The following is a 19,366-nucleotide window of genomic DNA, read 5'->3' as shown; positions in this document are numbered from 1 at the left end:
TCCTGGTTTCAAGTAACATTCCCGGTCATATGATACTGAAAACAAGAAACGGAAAAAGTAGTATTTCTATTAACAAGTGAAGAAGTCACTATCATCTGCTGAATGTATTACTTATAAGTTAACTTATAAGTTAATTTTCTCCAGTAAACGATAAACCGCCGCTTTGTTCTTGCAAGTTTACTGAAAGTGTTTATTGTTCAGTTTTAAACAGACCAAGGCAAACAGTTAAAAGCGTCTACATTTATCTGAATTTTGAACCACCATTAATAAACTAATCCATTTCTATTAGAAAATTGGTGACGCCTTGATGACACACAGAAATACAAACTTACCTATTGCACTTGTGATTTGCAATGGAAGTGAATCATCCTTAATTTGGTCTCAATAGGTTCCCATTACTAAATTATAATTACCTGTGTTAAGCATTATTTCCATTTTTATGAAACTATTACTATTGCAATTGTGTATTAAATGCAATTAATAATTGACCTATATTTAAGTCAGGGTTTGCGTATTTAAGAATGGGAAACCTAATTTATAATATCATACCAATCGGGACGCTGAAAAGGAGAGTGTGATTTAAATACGAATAAATAATATTGAAAAGGTAAGTTTTTAAACTATTTAATTCAGAAAGTAATAATACAGATTTTCACAAATATTAAAAATACTTAAATATATAGTTTTTAAACTATTTTTTTTGACTTCATCTCTTATTTTATTTGGTTTCCCTGGCGCAGTGGAGAGCAAGCGTTTATATGTGGGAGGTCCCGGGTTCGATTCCTGGCTGGGGCAATCTGGTAGGCCTAATCATCTTACCGGCAAGACCGTTTCAGTCCGAGGGATATAGGTTCAAAATAAACTACTCTGAAAATGCCATACTTCTTCAAGGTTAGCCTGCTTTATGTTAGACTGCATCATCACTTCCAAAGCTAACTTATTTTTTTTTTTGTATCTGAATGAAAAAAAAATCTTTGTTTTTTTACAGATGTTCAAAGTTATCGTTATTACGTCTATCCTGTCCATGGTATATGGAGCCCAGTACGCTTACTTTGATAACAATCTTGTGGAATTCGATGATCCACCAGCACCAGTACGTATACCTATCTAAGATATACCTATCTTTCTATAAGTGCCTATATTTTTAGGGTTCCTTACCTCAAAAGGAAAATCGGTCTTTATCGTACTTTATCTCGATCTAGCTGCAGTATTATTAGCCGTTCTAAAATGTAAACTTTCTGATTGCATTTTACAAGAGTAGTTCACATCTAAAAGATATATCATATTATCTGTGGTTATCATAACGAAAAAATGCAAATGCATTTATGTAACAATAGCTAACTTATGGAAAGCTGAATTCCAAATTCGTCCTTTATGAGTCAGTGGACGCAGACATGATCTACTTACCTACAATGAGTTTTTTAGTCTTTAAAAATATAATACAAACAAACCTATTCTCTTCGAATTTTTCGTGATTCACTTAGATATTTTTCTGGCCAAAGCAGTATATTAGAGTATCTATATAAAGCTGTAGTAAATTTCATATCATTTTGTGAGTTTCTGCTTCCGCAAGATAATTCTAATTAAAATGATGGACTTGAGATTATTCTTATAGAACTTTGTTATTAGAGAGAGCCAACATTTTTCTTTTTGATCTTTATTGTATCGTGTTTGTTTATTTTTCAGGCTATTTCACTCCCTTACCCCTACATAGAGCATAAAGTGGTAAAGGTAGAGCCGCGACCTGCAGTGACCTATGATGTTGGAGTTCGCACTGCAGTTGTTTCGTCACCTCCTGCTGCTGTCACCAAATTAGACTTGATCCTGTTTCCGTTCAGGTTCATCTGGTCTGTGGCTACGGTAAGTGGTCTTTCCCTGTGATTTTACTGTCAATATTCTAGATCAATTGTTTTGAGCACTACGATGACATAATATCAGGCAGTCAATTTTCCTTTTATACAACACTAATTTTTAAGTACTGACTATAAAAATGTGTGGGTGTCTACAGTAAAAAAGTTTGATGTTTTAAAAAAATTGGTTGTCTGTAAAGTCGGTTTACTGACGATTGTTGAACGTGACAACAAAGGCCGATTGTGCTTCTTTGTCGCTCGTTCCGCGCTCTCGCTTGCACTTCAAGCCTTACATGGAACGCCTCAGAGCGAGGTAACGCCGCATGAGTCATGTGTCATGCGTGCAGCCGGCTCTATCGAATTATAAGACGTTGTCACGTCAAAATGTGCTATCAGATATTTTCTTTAGTTTGATTCAACAATGTTAAGTAGGTATTAACCTGGAAGGGGTATGGTAGTTTTTGTGAAATCCATACGCCTTTGGTTTCTACACGGCATCGTATAGGAACGCTAAATCGCTTGGCGGCACGTCTTTGCACGTAGGGTGGTAATGGTAAATAGGGACGGCCAAAGCCTCCCACCAGAAATGATAAGAATGATGATTTACTTATTCTACGTCTAGATCTAATTTTATCGTATGTTAGAGACATTTCCTTTGCCTAGAGTTGAATTTAAAAGAAAGAAAAGACAATTGGGGGAGATGGAAAATGGCGGCAAGAAAAGTGGTCGTTATTGATTCAAAGCAGAAAAGATTGGAATTTATTAATGTGTTTTCAAGAAGTTAGTAGTTTAGAATTAAAGTTAAAGTTTATCATGCATTGTATAGCTATGGAATAAAGTCAGTTCTTATGAGTTGAGGATATTTTTATTACGTAGAATTATTTTATTTATTTATTTTGAGAAGTAAGTATGTTTCCTATTTTTATTCCAGTGCGTCATTGGATTCATAAAGAGGGCGATTATGTTCGTCATCACTTCCATCCCAGCGCTCATCTTCGGATCCAACCTTTCTGCCATCTGTAAATTTTTCAACATCGATCCATTATCTTACGTGAATGATGTAGTATCACTTGTTAACCCTGAAAGGTTAAAGAGGGCGACTGAATTTGTGGAGACCGCTATTAACAAGTACAGAGAACTTCAAAAGGCTTAGATTTTGAATAGATATTTCAATTGTGTGTAAGGATCTATTTATTGTAATTATAGTGAGAAATAAACAATTATTAACATAATGTTTTTTACTTTTATTGGAGTCGAAACTTGATGTCTGTTAGTCAATTTATAGTCTCGCCTACATTTATGCGATCCCAAAATGTGTTAGTATTTTATACAAACAAAGAAAAGAAGAAGAGATAAATCGGCCTTCAACATTAGGAAAAATTAGTACAAAAAGACCAACAGAGTTAAATTCATGGTAAGTATATCGTAGCAAAGAAGACTTTATGAACTTCAATTAGTGACGTAATATGATTCAACATTTAAAGTAATTCTGATTACTGATAAACTCGGGCTGCGGATTGACCTCACCTTGTCTACCTCTAGTAACGTGACTGTATTTTTGAAAATTACGTAATGTTACAAGAGAAATCTTGTACTTTGGTTCATAAATGCAAAGTAGGTAAACTAACTAACGAAAATGTTTTGGGAAAAGAAATAATGGTTAATAAGGATCAACGTAAATCTGTCCTTTTAGTGCTATTTTTGTTAAAGTTATTTCGTAATTAGAGGATGCCCGCGACTTTGTCCGCGTGGATTTAGGTTTTTAAAGATCCCGTGGGAACTGTTTGATTTTCCGGGATAAAAAGTTGCCTATGTCAATTACAGGGACGCAAGCTACCTCGGTACCAAACATACAAATCGGTTAAGCGGATGAGTTTTTGATAATCCCGTGGGAACTCTTTGATTTTCCGGGATAAAAATAGCCTATATCCGTCCCCGGGATATAAGCTAACCCTGTACCAAATTTCGTCAGAATCGGTTAAACTGTTGGGCCATGAAAAGGTAGCAGAGAGACAGACAAACAGACAGACAGACACACTTTCGTATTTATAATATTAGTATGGATAACAACATTGTAGAAGTAGGTATATTTTGATCTCTACAAAAGAAATAACTTTTTACTAAACATCTTGTACATAAGTGAACCACAAGTGCAGCCGATAACCTTGTGCATGTATTTGCGTGATGTCACTCAGTGGCACATTATTTTCGTCCTGATGACTCACAAGATAACAAACGAACTGAGATAAATCGACCAAACAACGACTTTGAACAAGTGTTTCAAACACTGAATCATGTCAGTATACCAGTATTGCATTTCCTTTTGTTGTATATACAGCTGTCCTTACTGAAATAATACATATCTATATACTTATACAAATAAATAAAATTGAAAAAATTGAAGTGCCTGTCTGTTTGAACGGGCTAATCTTCGGAATGGCTCAACCTATTTTTACGGGATTTTCACAGACAAGTAGAAGATTAACTAAGGAGTAACATAGGCTACTTTTTTAACCGACTTTAAAAATAGAGGTGTTGTGTTTTTCTATCTATACACTGATATCTCCGAGATTTCTGAACCGATTTGCGTAATTTTTTTTATCGATTGAGGAACTTTGTGACATTTTTCCATAAAAAAATTGGATTCCAACACCTCAATCCTGATGCGGCAGGGGATCTGCCCCAACCACGCGGGTGACGCTGCGGGCACCATCTAGTTCTAGAGTAAAATTCTAAAACCTAGTTGAAGCAATTAACTTGTTAATTATTATGTCGCTTTGGCCTCACTGCAGTCTTGCGTACTGTGGAGGATATTTTAAAAATAGCCGATTTACACGAAGGAAATAATATAATAAACATGCGGTCAATGTAACGTTTATACGGGCTATGTGTCATTGTCGCCTTATCTTGTGAGCAGTGTGATAACCACATGTTTTACTAAATATTTACAGCAGTTGCAATTTCGCGTCGTATGCCCGCGGTACTCGGTACTCTTATCATTATATTAACGCCGGCTTATAGACCGTTGTTTAATTAAAAAGATTTCAAGCCCGTTATCAAGATATTATCTTTGTGAAGCAGAAAAACTATCAACAATACGTATCAGTCATATATGAGATCACCCACATTCAGGACTTGAAATGGGGAATTCGAAGAGCAGAAAAATGAAAATAACCCAGAACGATGGGCAAACGGCGGAAGAAAACCGAGAACGAATTAACTCTATCAAAACTGACTCTCCTGATGTAAACGTTGTTAATAAAAGCGCAGAAATAGAAAAAGCCACGGAACAAATGGAAGAAAAGAACAATGACAATGCAAGCAGTGCATCTACTGTTGAAGTTTTAGATGAGAAGTGAAATTTTGTGCCATATAAACAATCTATAGTTATTGTATTTTAAGTCTGTGCAATCTCCGATTAGTTTACCTATTTGCCTAATCTTATTTTGGTTAATATTGTTTAATTGTAATGGTAATTTGAAATATACTCAATTGTAATTCAATTGTTTTATTGTTAAAGACTATTTATCAATCGAAATAACCTGTTTTGAATATTTTGTATTTTAGTACGTACCTACCTAGTTAGTTATGTACCTACCTTAACAAAGGGATATCGGAAAATACTATAATGAGGTCTATTGTTTAGCGATAGCGCCCTATGCATACTAAAGGCATTACAAACATTTCAAATATTTTATCAAAAAAATAAATAGATAAAATATCTACGTAAATGATGAAATAACAATAACAAAAACAAACATTTTAGCTCGATAAAAGAGCATTTCTCTTTTATATTGTTTGGAGTAGCATTCTAGTATCGCACTACTGATAAGAGTTATCCGCCGCCGCCGACTTTCTATCGACCTCTGTGTACCTACAACTAGTAATTTATTTTAGACCTTTCAACCGCTATGTATTTTGAATATGGCTAAATATCACTTTCAGTATTTACTTATAAACCCAATTTTTCTATTTCACACTGTTTATTGGTTAAGATATTATCTCTACATTATTTTTCAAAATCAAAATTTATTTATTTCAACTAGTGTCTCTTATGCTACACCTGTGACTCTATCACCGGTTTGGAATGGAGGTTCTACTGAGAAGAGTTAGCAAGAAACTCTAGTAACTGCTCTTTTCAAATCCTAAAAATTTAAGGCGCTACATCACCTTGTGGGCAAGGTGATGTTATTTGCATAACAAAATTATGTAAATAACACCAGCTAAACGTTAATTCCCCATTTTAATGGGAATTATAGAGGAGAGACAATTATTATTATTAGTACCAAACTACAGAGCAACAACAATCATAGTAGCAAGTAGGTAGCAAGAGATATTAAATGATCTGCATTTACATGCAATTTCAGTTAACCATACAGGCTTTTAAGCACAATGGCCTGAAGTAGCTATTTACCATCATTATAACACGTTCATGAAAAGCCCTTAAACACTCTGGCATCGTTTGTCGTCAATTTAGTAGGTAAGTACCTACTAGATTGTACCTACTAAATAATAATACCTAACAATCATCAAGTGAAATTATTTTCAGGATTTATTTGAAAATACATTATAGGTTTGGTTTTGCTTGCGCTATTTATAATGGTGAAATGTTTCTTAGCTTATATTTTATTTTAAAGAGTATTTTTTGTTTTTTTATGAGCTCTGTGTTTTAATCAATCACATAGATGGTTTTAACATTAGGTACCTTCGTACATCAAAAAGTTATTTAAAATATTTATGTAACTCCTTAGTGTACCTAAGGTTAATTTTTAAGTATAGTATGATAAAGTATTGAATGTCTCAAGTATTGGATAAGTATAAAAACTATTGGATATAAAAAACTTTTAGTAGATATACGGACATAATATATAAGTAAACATGATGAATATGAATTATTTGCGTCGTCACTCTGACTGGCCGTTCGTGGGTCCGCCTATTCGTTACCATGGTTCTCTCAACCATAACATTGAACATAATCATGGTATAAATCTACTCCTTCTCATAACTTCACTGATCATCAACGTGGTAGCTAGCAAGCAACGTTACCAAACTGTGAACGAATACAAGTGTGAAATATTTTCATAACATTAAAGTTACTTGTTTTAACAAGTGACCTTAAAACTTATAGGTACGATCATTACATTGTAATAGCTCATTTAGATAAAGTTGTAGAAGTACATTTTAGTATTGTAAATACATCATTGCTTTATCGTTATAAATTAGGTTTCGTATTTTACCAAACTGGGGCAATGTATGGACAAAACGGTTGTGCAGAAAATACATGTTGCAAAGTGAGTTCAAAATTATTTAATCTGGAAATTGGATTCTGGAATGATTTGGATTATAATTTGATGTGCTTTCTAAATTTTTTTTACATTAGTTTCGCTTTTAAAGAGTAACTTACTAAAAGCAAAGAAAAGTTTGAATATATTTTGATAAAGTATTTTGAAAATATTAAAATATTCTTTCGTACAAAAAGTTTGATAGAATACTTTTTACCGTGCCTGTCCAGAATCAGATTATTGATAGATGACATGATAATGTGATAATCTCAAAAATTGATTCGTCAACCAACCACCACTCCACTCCACATCAGTTGACAGGCATCCTTATGTTTTGATTAGTATGTAGTTTGTTTTATTATCACAACATTCTTGTTAAGAAACAAATTGACTCAAAACTAGATAAGAATAAAAAAGTTGCATGGCTTAAAATTTCATTTTTTCATAGATACTACTAGATAGCTCAGTTTTACCATGTACTACGTAAAACTGTGCTATTAAACAGTTTTTAAACTTTAAAGAACTAAGGAGATAAAATATGTTTTAAGTTTAAGTAGGTAAATAGATAACAATATGGTTGTTTTTATTTGTAAAGATTAAGCCGATATCGAAAGTTATTTGCCATAGAAGTTTATCTAATCTTGAATATGAGGCTGCTTCCAATTATTGTAATTACAATTCTCGTTATCAACCTTAAATGGTAAGTAAAAAGTAAAACTATTGCAATTTGCAACGATAGGTGATGGTAAATACTTATCTGATAGGCGATAACGTGTTTAATGGATTTCTCTGGTAGCAATTAATAATTACATGTTTGTTAAAATCTAATCTTATAAAGGTAAGTGTGTAGTGGTTTTCCATTTCTCTGATAATAATAAATTTATGATCTGATTAATTTCATATCTATATTAATGGAAAATGTGTGGCACGGTCGGGTGTATTTTAATTCTATATTCAATATACCAACCTACTTCTATAGCGGCGACTATTGTAGTTAACCTGTATAATATTATGTACTAAAAATATTTTTGTCGCGTTTTACAAGCCTGATTAAATCTATGCACGCAGCTACTTCACGTAATTATAGACGGCGGCTTTGGAACTAGAGTAATTTAAAATACCTCGAATTTATAGTGTACACCTTGGTAGCACTATTTTAAAAATGTGAGTATAAGCTGCACTGGTAAGAAGTTCAAAAAGCAATTTTTTGTAAAATAAAAAAAAATACACGCACCTTAAATATTATATGCACCGTTTTTTGTGTGATTTATTTTTAGAAAAACAAATTCGCGATATAGGTAAATGAAGGTATTTAATATTTATCTTACTTCTTTTTCATGATATTTACCAGAAAATGATTATATCATCTGCTAAAAACTACCATGAAAAATGGTTCAATATGTAATTGATGAACAATGGATGGACCTATTTATATAGTTTGCTATTTTTTTGCTAAGAAAACACGTAAAGTCAAATAGATACGCTAATGCGTAATGAATGTATACTATCTGATGTAAATAATGTCTGAGTTCGTGTACATAATATACTTACTGCATAGAGTAGTTAGTTAGTAAGTTTGTGTGTGTTGAAAGAAAGCTTATGCCTCAGCAACGCAGCTGCAGCGGCCAGATCCAAAGGCAGTAAGATGCCCAGTCAACCCATAAAGCTGTACTATCTGCCACCCTCGCCACCATGCCGGTCGGTGATGATGACTGCCAGGGCCCTGGGCATCGACCTGGAGTTGGTCCTAACTAATATAATGGAGGGACAACACAAAACACCGGAATATTTAAAGGTAGGTGTCTACCATTTTCTTATCGGTTGTAGTAGGTAAATATTTGATAAACTCTAGGTAAATATGGTAGGTCAGTAATAAATACAGTCAAGCAATATCTAGCAGTATTGCAAAATAATCAATACGTATGTGCCTACTTATTTTATGTACCTGCACTTTGGTTTCATATCATTTTCATTATTTTTAGATGAATCCACAACATACGATACCAACCATGGATGACAGCGGTTTTATTTTATGGGAAAGGTAATAAAATTACTTATATTTTTGTTTATGTATTTGCTTGCCGATATTGCCAATAACTTCGTCCGCGTGGATTTACAATCCTGTGGGAACTGGTTTTCCTGGATAAACGTAGTCTATGTCCGTATCCAAGATGCAAGCTATTAATTTCTGTATCATGTAGATGATGTCCACAACTGGGTCCACGTGGATTTAAGTTTTTAAAATCCCAAGGGAAATTCCAGGATAAAAATCAGCAAACATCCATTCCCGGAATGCAAGCTATCTCTGTACCTTTCATCAAAATCCGTTAAACTGATGGGCCGTGAAAAGCTAGCAAACATACAGACATACCTACACACTTTTGCATTTATTAATATTAGTACGATTTACTTTAAAAAGAGTACCTGTGCTATAGCCTAGTAGCGACAACGCATATCAGTCGATAGTGATGGTTACGTAACACTGATACAACTATGTAGATGGGTGACTGACTTTGGCCCCTAGAGCATATTTTGACCTTTACCTCTTCTCCGTGCGTCGGAGTCTGTCCCGCTTATTGTGTCTCTGATTTCTAACTTCCGGTAATATGATTTGAAATCGTATCTAATCATAAGTCGTGTCGGATGCGGAAGGATCCGAGAGCACACTGTAATTCGAATTATTATGTCAAGAAACTCCCACCATTAGGAATAAGGGAAATTAAAAGGGTCACCACTCACCACCCTCAGCAATAAGAATTACGACACAGAGAGGCATAGTTGCTGCTATTGATATAGATACTAACTTGAAACAATTTATAATTACTTCAAATAATTACTGACCAATAATTACTGGAGCAGCAACTCAGCACTCACCAATTTCGAGAAAACTGGCGGAACACCGATTCCTTCCATTTGATCGGAATCAAAACTCCGACTCGTGGAAAATCCTAAACTAACCAGCTCGTTGAAAATCCTGGAGCACCGCAAAGACGCGGACGTAAGCTCTCTCGGCGTGTTATACTGCCTTCATTGCGGACAGTGTTCTATGGAGCCTTGAGTCTTGACCTTATTCCACCCTCCCTTCCTATTGCCACACCGCACGCCACCGAAAGCAATTTCGCCCTCACCACCTGGATGCCTAAAGTACTTCCACCACCCATTGTACCAGATGTTTTTACTATGCACATGCAAATTGTAGAATCAACTCTTTCCGGTGGTGTTCCCACTAAATAACATGAGGTTATTTAAGAAGCGGATCAACAAATTCTTGAAAAGGAAAAGTGGTAATGGATTGGCAGTTCTTCTGGTGCTGCACATGTTCTAATGAGCGGTTGTAATCCAAACAGTGACCCATCTGTTCATTTGCTTGCTATTTATTATTTTAACAATAGTGTAAATTAATTTATAACACTCCCGACAATTAGTGTAGGATACAGTAACTAGAAAAGAGCTGATAACTTTCAAACGGCTGAACCGATTTTCTTGGATTATAGCTAAGAACACTCTCGATCAAGCCACCTTTCAAAACAAAAGACTAAATTAAAATCGGTTCATTAGTTTAGGAGCTACGATGCCACAGACAGATACACAGATACACACGTCAAACTTATAGCAATCCTCTTTTTGGCCGGGGGCTAAAAATGGTACTATACCTTTGTAAAAATGACATTCGATCGTTGTTTGCTAATCCACCTGTGTTTTCCTCTCAGTCGCGCTATCATGGCATACTTGGTAAATGCTTACGGGCGAAATGATTCCTTGTACCCGAAGAATCCACGGCAGCGGGCGTTGGTGGACCAGAGGCTCAACTTCGATCTTGGCACACTATATAAACGCTATATGGATCTCTATGTATGTATAATAACTTAATGTTTATTAAAGTAATAGTATCGTAATAAAATTTAAGAATTTCACAAAAAAATAAAAAAAAATAAAAAAAATGTATGTATATTCTGATTTTATTTTAAGAGGGCTCTCTCCGTCACTCGTTTCATACAATCGTAGTTCCAATTTCATTTGAATATTAAGCAACCAAAGTCCATGAAATTTTGCAGACATATTCTAGAAACTATATCTATGTCTGTGGTTTTCCAGATTTCTGTTAAAATATTCGGGTTCAAAGTTACGCGGTCTTAAAAATTCACATACAAACCTTTGAGCCCCTGTAATTTTAAAGCTACATATTTTTAGAAAAATCTAAAACACCACAGACAGAGATATTATTTTCTAGAATATGTCTGCAAAATTTCATGGACTTTGGTTGCTTAATATTCTAATGAAATTGGAACTACGATTGTATGAAGCGAGTAACGGAGAGAGCCCTGTTAAAGGTAGCTTTTAAGTGCGGCTAACCATGACCTATAGATAGCTATCAATAAGGATATCTTTTGTTTCTCTACCTAATTTATAATTTCAATGAAAGATGTAGAGCAAGACTTATCTGATTTAGATGAAATATTATAATTCTAGTGTTGTTATACTACAACAATATTGTAGTCCAAGACTTATACCTACATAACATGGATTTCGGATATTGACTGCACGAAACGTAAAGGCATTCATTTAGAAATAATTGATTATTATTATCTTTTCGCCCGAAAAAGGAGCCTAAGGGGCTACATAGATTTTGGACTCTGGTAGCAGAAGGACGTATTTGCACACTTGTATAGATTTTCGGTACGCTTTGTGGCTAAAATATACTAAGTAAATTGGAACTACAGATTGCTAAAAATAGATTGGTCCTTTATCTCCAGAGATCGAGTAATTTTTTGATAAAATCATTAATTTTGATACTATAAGAACGATTTTCCTTCACCTCTTCCACGCAGAATTAACGATTTAGGGTCAAGTTTAGGTACATTTTTCTCAGTTTACGTACGGATTTTATTCTTCTAATAAATATTTTCCGTTAGCACATAATGTGCACCTCAAAATATAGCATTATTATATTAATAATAGTATAAAAATAAATAAAAACATCGTGTATAAATTTTTCACGTATTTTGCTTCAACCGCAAACCTTAATACAGTGCACTAAGGGTTATTTTGATATTGGGCAGGCAATGGTATGATTTCAAAATTATATCAGTCAGCGGCCAGCCGCCTTCGTGGGTGGTCTCTGCGTCGGTTGCTACAATTTTTTGATGTGGAAAAGATCGCTGTACGAACACAAAATAGTTCGACAAAACCCTAACTGATATTTATAGGTACTTATTCCATGATTGTGCTGATATTTTGGCAAGGTAAGATAATAATGATAATATTATGTACCTATTATCACATTTTATCGTTAGCTGGATTTTTTTCTTGAGCATGATAGTGATCTGATAGTGAACTTCGAAGGCTGCGACAGGAACTTGAAGACTAGAAGAACTAGATGTGTCCAGTTTGGGCTCGTTTTCTTAGTCATGACGAGATCTTACCTCCGGATTTGTGGAGTGACCTGATGGTATACCTCGAAAGTCACTATTGGAACTCGGAGACGAATAGAGCTAGGTGTTTCGAGTTTGGGCTCATTTTCTTAGTCATGATGAGATCTTATCTCCGGATTTGTGGAGTGACCTGATGGTATACCTCGGAAGTCACTATTGGAACTCGGAGACGAATAGAGCTAGGTGTTTCGAGTTCGGGCTCATTTTCTTAGTCATGATGAGATCTTACCTCCGGATTTGTGGAGTCACCTGATGGTATACCTCGGAAGTCACTATTGGAACTCGGAGACGAATAGAGCTAGGTGTTTCGAGTTTGGGCTCATTTTCTTAGCCATGATGAGATCTTACCTCCGGATTTGTGGAGTGACCTGATGGTATACCTCGGAAGTCACTATTGGAACTCGGAGACGAATAGAGCTAGGTGTTTCGAGTTTGGGCTCATTTTCTTAGTAATGATGAGATCTTACCTCTGGATTTGTGGAGTGACCTGATGGTATACCTCGGAAGTCACTATTGGAACTCGGAGACGAATAGAGCTAGGTGTTTCGAGTTTGGGCTCATTTTCTTAGTAATGATGAGATCTTACCTCCGGATTTGTGGAGTGACCTGATGGTATACCTCGGAAGTCACTATTGGAACTCGGAGACGAATAGAGCTAGGTGTTTCGAGTTTGGGCTCATTTTCTTAGTCATGATGAGATCTTACCTCCGGATTTGTGGAGTGACCTGATGGTATACCTCGGAAGTCACTATTGGAACTCGGAGACGAATAGAGCTAGGTGTTTCGAGTTTGGGCTCATTTTCTTAGTCATGATGAGATCTTACCTCCGGATTTGTGGAGTGACCTGATGGTATACCTCGGAAGTCACTATTGGAACTCGGAGACGAATAGAGCTAGGTGTTTCGAGTTTGGGCTCATTTTCTTAGTCATGATGAGATCTTACCTCCGGATTTGTGGAGTGACCTGATGGTATACCTCGGAAGTCACTATTGGAACTCGGAGACGAATAGAGCTAGGTGTTTCGAGTTTGGGCTCATTTTCTTAGTCATGATAAGATCTTACCTCCGGATTTGTGGAGTGACCTGATGGTATACCTCGGAAGTCACTATTGGAACTCGGAGACGAATAGACCTAGATGTTTCGAGTTTGGGCTCATTTTCTTAGCCATGATGAGATCTTACCTCCGGATTTGTGGAGTGACCTGATGGTATACCTCGGAAGTCACTATTGGAACTCGGAGACGAATAGAGCTAGGTGTTTCGAGTTTGGGCTCATTTTCTTAGTAATGATGAGATCTTACCTCTGGATTTGTGGAGTGACCTGATGGTATACCTCGGAAGTCACTATTGGAACTCGGAGACGAATAGAGCTAGGTGTTTCGAGTTTGGGCTCATTTTCTTAGTCATGATGAGATGTTACCTCCGGATTTGTGAAGTGACCTGATGGTATACCTCGGAAGTCACTATTGGAACTCGGAGACGAATAGAGCTAGCTGTTTCGAGTTCGGGCTCATTTTCTTAGTCATGATGAGATCTTACCTCCATATTTGTGGAGTGACCTGATGGTATACCTCGGAAGTCACTATTGGAACTCGGAGACGAATAGAGCTAGATGTTTCGAGTTTGGGCTCATTTTCTTAGTCATGATGAGATCTTACCTCCGGATTTGTGGAGTGACCTGATAGTATACCTCGGAAGCCACTATTGGAACTCGGAGACGAATAGAGCTAGGTTTTTCGAGTTTGAGCTCATTTTCTTAGTCATGATGAGATCTTACCTCAGGATTTGTGGAGTGACCTGATGGTGTACCTCGGAAGCCACTATTGGAACTCGGAGACGAATAGAGCTAGGTGTTTCGAGTTTGGGCTCAATTTCTTAGTCATGATGAGATCTTACCTCCGGATTTGTGGAGTGACCTGATGGTATACCTCGGAAGTCACTATTGGAACTCGGAGACGAATAGAGCTAGGTGTTTCGAGTTTGGGCTCATTTTCTTAGTCATGATGAGATCTTACCTCCGGATTTGTGGAGTGACCTGATGGTATACCTCGGAAGTCACTATTGGAATTCGGAGACGAATAGAGCTAGGTGTTTCGAGTTTGGGCTCGTTTTCTTAGTCATGATGAGATCTTACCTCCGGATTTGTGAAGTGACCTGATGGTATACCTCGGAAGTCACTATTGGAACTCGGAGACGAATAGAGCTAGCTATTTCGAGTTCGGGCTCATTTTCTTAGTCATGATGAGATCTTACCTCCAGATTTGTGGAGTGACCTGATGGTATACCTCGGAAGTCACTATTGGAACTCGGAGACGAATAGAGCTAGGTGTTTCGAGTTTGGGCTCATTTTCTTAGTCATGATGAGATCTTACCTCCGGATTTGTGGAGTGACCTGATAGTTTACCTCGGAAGCCACTATTGGAACTCGGAGACGAATAGAGCTAGGTTTTTCGAGTTTGAGCTCATTTTCTTAGTCATGATGAGATCTTACCTCCGGATTTGTGGAGTGACCTGATGGTATACCTCGGAAGTCACTATTGGAACTCGGAGACGAATAGAGCTAGGTGTTTCGAGTTTGGGCTCATTTTCTTAGGCATGATGAGATGTTACCTCCGGATTCGTGAAGTGACCTGATGGTATACCTCGGATGTCACTATTGGAACTCGGAGACGAATAAAGCTAGCTGTTTCGAGTTCGGGCTCATTTTCTTAGTCATGATGAGATCTTACCTCCGGATTTGTGGAGTGACCTGATGGTATACCTCGGAAGTCACTATTGGAACTTACAAAACGAGCTCAAACTCATAACATCTAACTCTACTCGACTCGAAAGTCCAATAGTGGCTTTTGAAGTATACCTTCAGAGCACTCCAACAAGTTTCAAGGTATAATCTCGTCATAACTAACAAAACGAGCCCAAACTCGAAACACCTAGTTCTATTCGTCTCCGAGTTCCAATAGTGACTTCCGAGGTATACCATCAGGTCACTCCACAAATCCGGAGGTAAGATCTCATCATGACTAAGAAAATGAGCCCAAACTCGAAACACCTAGCTCTATTCGTCTCCGAGTTCCAATAGTGACTTCCGAGGTATACCATCAGGTCACTCCACAAATCCGGAGGTAAGATCTCTTCATGACTAAGAAAATGAGCCCAAACTCGAAACACCTAGCTCTATTCGTCTCCGAGTTCCAATAGTGACTTCCGAGGTATACCATCAGGTCACTCCACAAATCCGGAGGTAAGATCTCATCATGACTAAGAAAATGAGCCCAAACTCGAAACACCTAGCTCTATTCGTCTCCGAGTTCCAATAGTGACTTCCGAGGTATACCATCAGGTCACTCCACAAATCCGGAGGTAAGATCTAATCATGACTAATAAAATGAGCCCAAACTCGAAACACCTAGCTCTATTGGTCTCCGAGTTCCAATAGTGACTTTCGAGGTATACCATCAGGTCACTCCACAAATCCGGAGGCAAGATCTCATCATGACTAAGAAAATGAGTCCAAACTCGAAACACCTAGCTCTATTCGTCTCCGAGTTCCAATAGTGACTTTCGAGGTATACCATCAGGACACTCCACAAATCCGGAGGTAAGATCTCATCATGACTAAGAAAATGAGCCCAAACTCGAAACACCTAGCTCTATTCGTCTCCGAGTTCCAATAGTGACTTCCGAGGTATACCATTAGGTCACTCCACAAATCCGGAGGTAAGATCTCTTCATGACTAAGAAAATGAGCCCAAACTCGAAACACCTAGCTCTATTCGTCTCCGAGTTCCAATAGTGACTTCCGATGATACCATCAGGTCACTCCACAAATCCGGAGGTAAGATCTCATCATGACTAAGAAAATGAGTCCAAACTCGAAACACCTAGCTCTATTCGTCTTCGAGTTCCAATAGTGACTTCCAAAGTATACCATCAGGTCACTCCACAAATCCGGAGGTAAGATCTCATCATGACTAAGAAAATGAGCCCAAACTCGAAACACCTAGCTCTATTCGTCTCCGAGTTCCAATAGTGACTTCCGAGGTATACCATCAGGTCACTCCACAAATCCGGAGGTAAGATCTCATCATGACTAATAAAATTAGCCCAAACTCGAAACACCTAGCTCTATTCGTCTCCGAGTTCCAATAGTGACTTTCGAGGTATACCATCAGGTCACTCCACAAATCCGGAGGTAAGATCTCATCATGACTAAGAAAATGAGCCCAAACTCGAAACATCTAGCTCTATTCGTCTCCGAGTTCCAATAGTGACTTCCGAGGTGTACCATCAGGTCACTCCACAAATCCGGAGGTAAGATCTCTTCATGACTAAGAAAATGAGCCCAAACTCGAAACACCTAGCTCTATTCGTCTCCGAGTTCCAATAGTGACTTCCGAGGTACACCATCAGGTCACTCCACAAATCCGGAGGTAAGATCTCATCATGACTAAGAAAATGAGCCCAAACTCGAAACACCTAGCTCTATTCGTCTCCGAGTTCCAATAGTGACTTTCGAGGTATACCATCAGGTCACTCCACAAATCCGGAGGTAAGATCTCATCATGACTAAGAAAATGAGCCCAAACTCGAAACACCTAGCTCTATTCGTCTCCGAGTTCCAATAGTGACTTCCGAGGTATACCATCAGGTCACTCCACAAATCCGGAGGTAAGATCTCATCATGACTAAGAAAATGAGCCCAAACTCGAAACACCTAGCTCTATTCGTCTCCGAGTTCCAATAGTGACTTCCGAGGTATACCATCAGGTCACTCCACAAATCCGGAGGTAAGATCTCATCATGACTAAGAAAATGAGCCCAAACTCGAAACACCTAGCTCTATTCGTCTCTGAGTTCCAGTAGTAGGTTCCAAAGTATGCAATTTCATCAAGTCGGGAGGTAATGTAATGCTATCCTTCTCAGATTATTTTAGTCATAGTAGGAGCTCATAATTTCATAAGCATGGAAATGTTGTTCATTGCCAAGAAGTCATGGTGAAATATTTCATCATCAGACCCTTAGTCTGTAGGCACTGTTCTACTTACTGTATTATTGTCAAGATACATATTTAAAAAAAAAACTGTTAAAAAAAATAGATGACCAAATATAAAATAAAATAAAAATATCAAAGTATCAAAATCAAGTCGATTCACTCATTTTGACGCAGCTGTGTGCGTGTGGGCAGTGTACTTATGTAGTAGTGCAATTTTGATACCTATTCATTTTGCAAAGACGTCCTTAAGTAAAGCAATCACAAAATAAAAAAATATAAGTGATTGGAATAATCTACAAAAAAAAACTTATGCATTCGCAAAGCGATCTTCATAGCTACCGAATTTGAAAATTGATAAAAAATTATTTATTGCAGGCTCCGATGATATTCCAAGGCGGAGAATACAACGACGAGGCAGCTGAGAAATTAAACGAAGCTCTAGACTGGATGAATAGTTTGCTGGAGGGGAGGGTGTTCCTTGCTGGAGATAACTTGACCATTGCTGATATCTCCATCGTCGTCATTTTTAGTAATTTAGAGGTTAGTTACTTACTGCTGTTAATCAGCGATACATTACAATTTATAGCCTATTAATATTAAAAATATATATATTTATAATATACAATTTATAGTGCTTGAAGATTATGTATCTACTTATATTCTAGTGAAAGATCACACTAATATTATAAAGGCGAAAGTTTGTATGTATGTGTGTGTGTGTGTGTGTGTGTGTGTGTGTGTGTGTGTGTGTGTGTATCTGTGTATCTGTCTGTGGCATCGTAGCTCCTAAACTAATGAACCGATTTTAGTTTAGTTTTTTTGTTTGAAAGGTGGCTTGATCGAGAGTGTTCTTAGCTATAATCCACGAAAATCGGTTCAGTCGTTTGAAAGTTATCAGCTCTTTTCTAGTTACTGTAACCTTCACTTGTCGCGGTGTTATAAATTTTTAATTTACACTTGTTAAATATATCGATAGTTATTTCTAAATTATTGTTACAGGCATTTGGATTCGACTACAGTGCACACGAGAACGTTGCAAAATGGTACGAAAGAACGAAAAAATCGTTAGAGCCGTTCGGGTACGAGGAAATCGACCAAGCTGGTGCGCAGATGCTCGCCTCATTCATGAAGAAGGATTAAAACCACTTTTATATTTATTCAGATACAAGTTAGCCCTTGACTGCAGACTAACCTGGTGGTAAGTGATGATGCAGTCTAAGATGGAAGCGGGCTAACCTGGTAGGGGTATGGCAGTGTTCATTAAACCCATACTCCTGCACCACGATTCACTCGCATTGTTTGTTTTACCACTTAAGTTCAGTATGCAATAAAACTCAACCATACGCTGAGGTTTATTATTTTCCTTATCAAGTACATAATATACCAGTTGAGGCTAAGATATGAGGCTATTCCACGGAATAAGTAATGAAATTCGTTTAATTTTAGATACTTGCTTTAGAGGTAACCGGCGATAGCCAGTAGTGGTTAAAAAGTCTACGTTTAATCCGGGGTTGGATTCCGGACACGCACCTCTAACTTTTGGGAGTTAATATTACTTGCTTTAAAGATGAAAAAAAACATCGTGAGAAAACCTACATGTCTGAAAGTTCTCCATAATGCTTTCAAAGGTGTGTGAAGTCAGCCAACCCGCATTTGGCTGGTAGGCTATGGCCAAACCCTTCGAATTCTAAGAGGAAACCCGTACTCAGTAGTGAGACGTCGATGAGTTTATAATGATGATACCTGCTACTACTATACCTGCTATCTAGTAATTAGCAAGAATACTTAGTTCTAAAATCTACTGTTACTA

General features: G+C 37.1%; 2 protein-coding genes across 7 annotated transcripts; both read left to right on the top strand.

Moving 5' to 3' along the window:
• Positions 1-321: 321 nt before the first annotated feature.
• LOC123869149 lies at positions 322-3,073 on the top strand. The gene is made up of 4 exons (XM_045911910.1): positions 322-607; positions 989-1,093; positions 1,687-1,860; positions 2,782-3,073. The coding sequence occupies exons 2-4, from the start codon at positions 989-991 to the stop codon at positions 3,001-3,003; spliced, it is 501 nt and encodes a 166-aa protein (XP_045767866.1). The 5' UTR covers positions 322-607; the 3' UTR covers positions 3,004-3,073.
• A 3,501-nt stretch (positions 3,074-6,574) lies between these two features.
• Positions 6,575-18,899, top strand: LOC123869145 (glutathione S-transferase 1-1-like). 6 transcript variants are annotated; one of them, XM_045911902.1, is made up of 9 exons: positions 6,575-6,978; positions 7,074-7,141; positions 7,728-7,832; positions 8,741-8,927; positions 9,115-9,173; positions 10,843-10,984; positions 17,932-18,096; positions 18,556-18,699; positions 18,837-18,899. In XM_045911902.1, exons 2-8 carry the CDS (start codon positions 7,104-7,106, stop codon positions 18,694-18,696), a joined length of 837 nt encoding a protein of 278 aa, XP_045767858.1. In that variant the 5' UTR covers positions 6,575-6,978; positions 7,074-7,103; the 3' UTR covers positions 18,697-18,699; positions 18,837-18,899. The 6 variants fall into 6 exon arrangements, with proteins under 6 accessions (XP_045767858.1, XP_045767857.1, XP_045767861.1 ...); XM_045911901.1 differs by having other exon boundaries at positions 18,556-18,899; XM_045911905.1 differs by lacking the exon at positions 7,728-7,832 and having other exon boundaries at positions 18,556-18,899.
• Positions 18,900-19,366: the final 467 nt, after the last annotated feature.

This window comes from Maniola jurtina, chromosome 10 (genome assembly GCF_905333055.1).
Source record: "Maniola jurtina chromosome 10, ilManJurt1.1, whole genome shotgun sequence".
Lineage (NCBI taxonomy): Eukaryota > Metazoa > Arthropoda > Insecta > Lepidoptera > Nymphalidae > Maniola > Maniola jurtina.
Note: the sequence above shows the minus strand (reverse complement) of the source record. Positions and strands in the feature narration are given on the sequence as shown.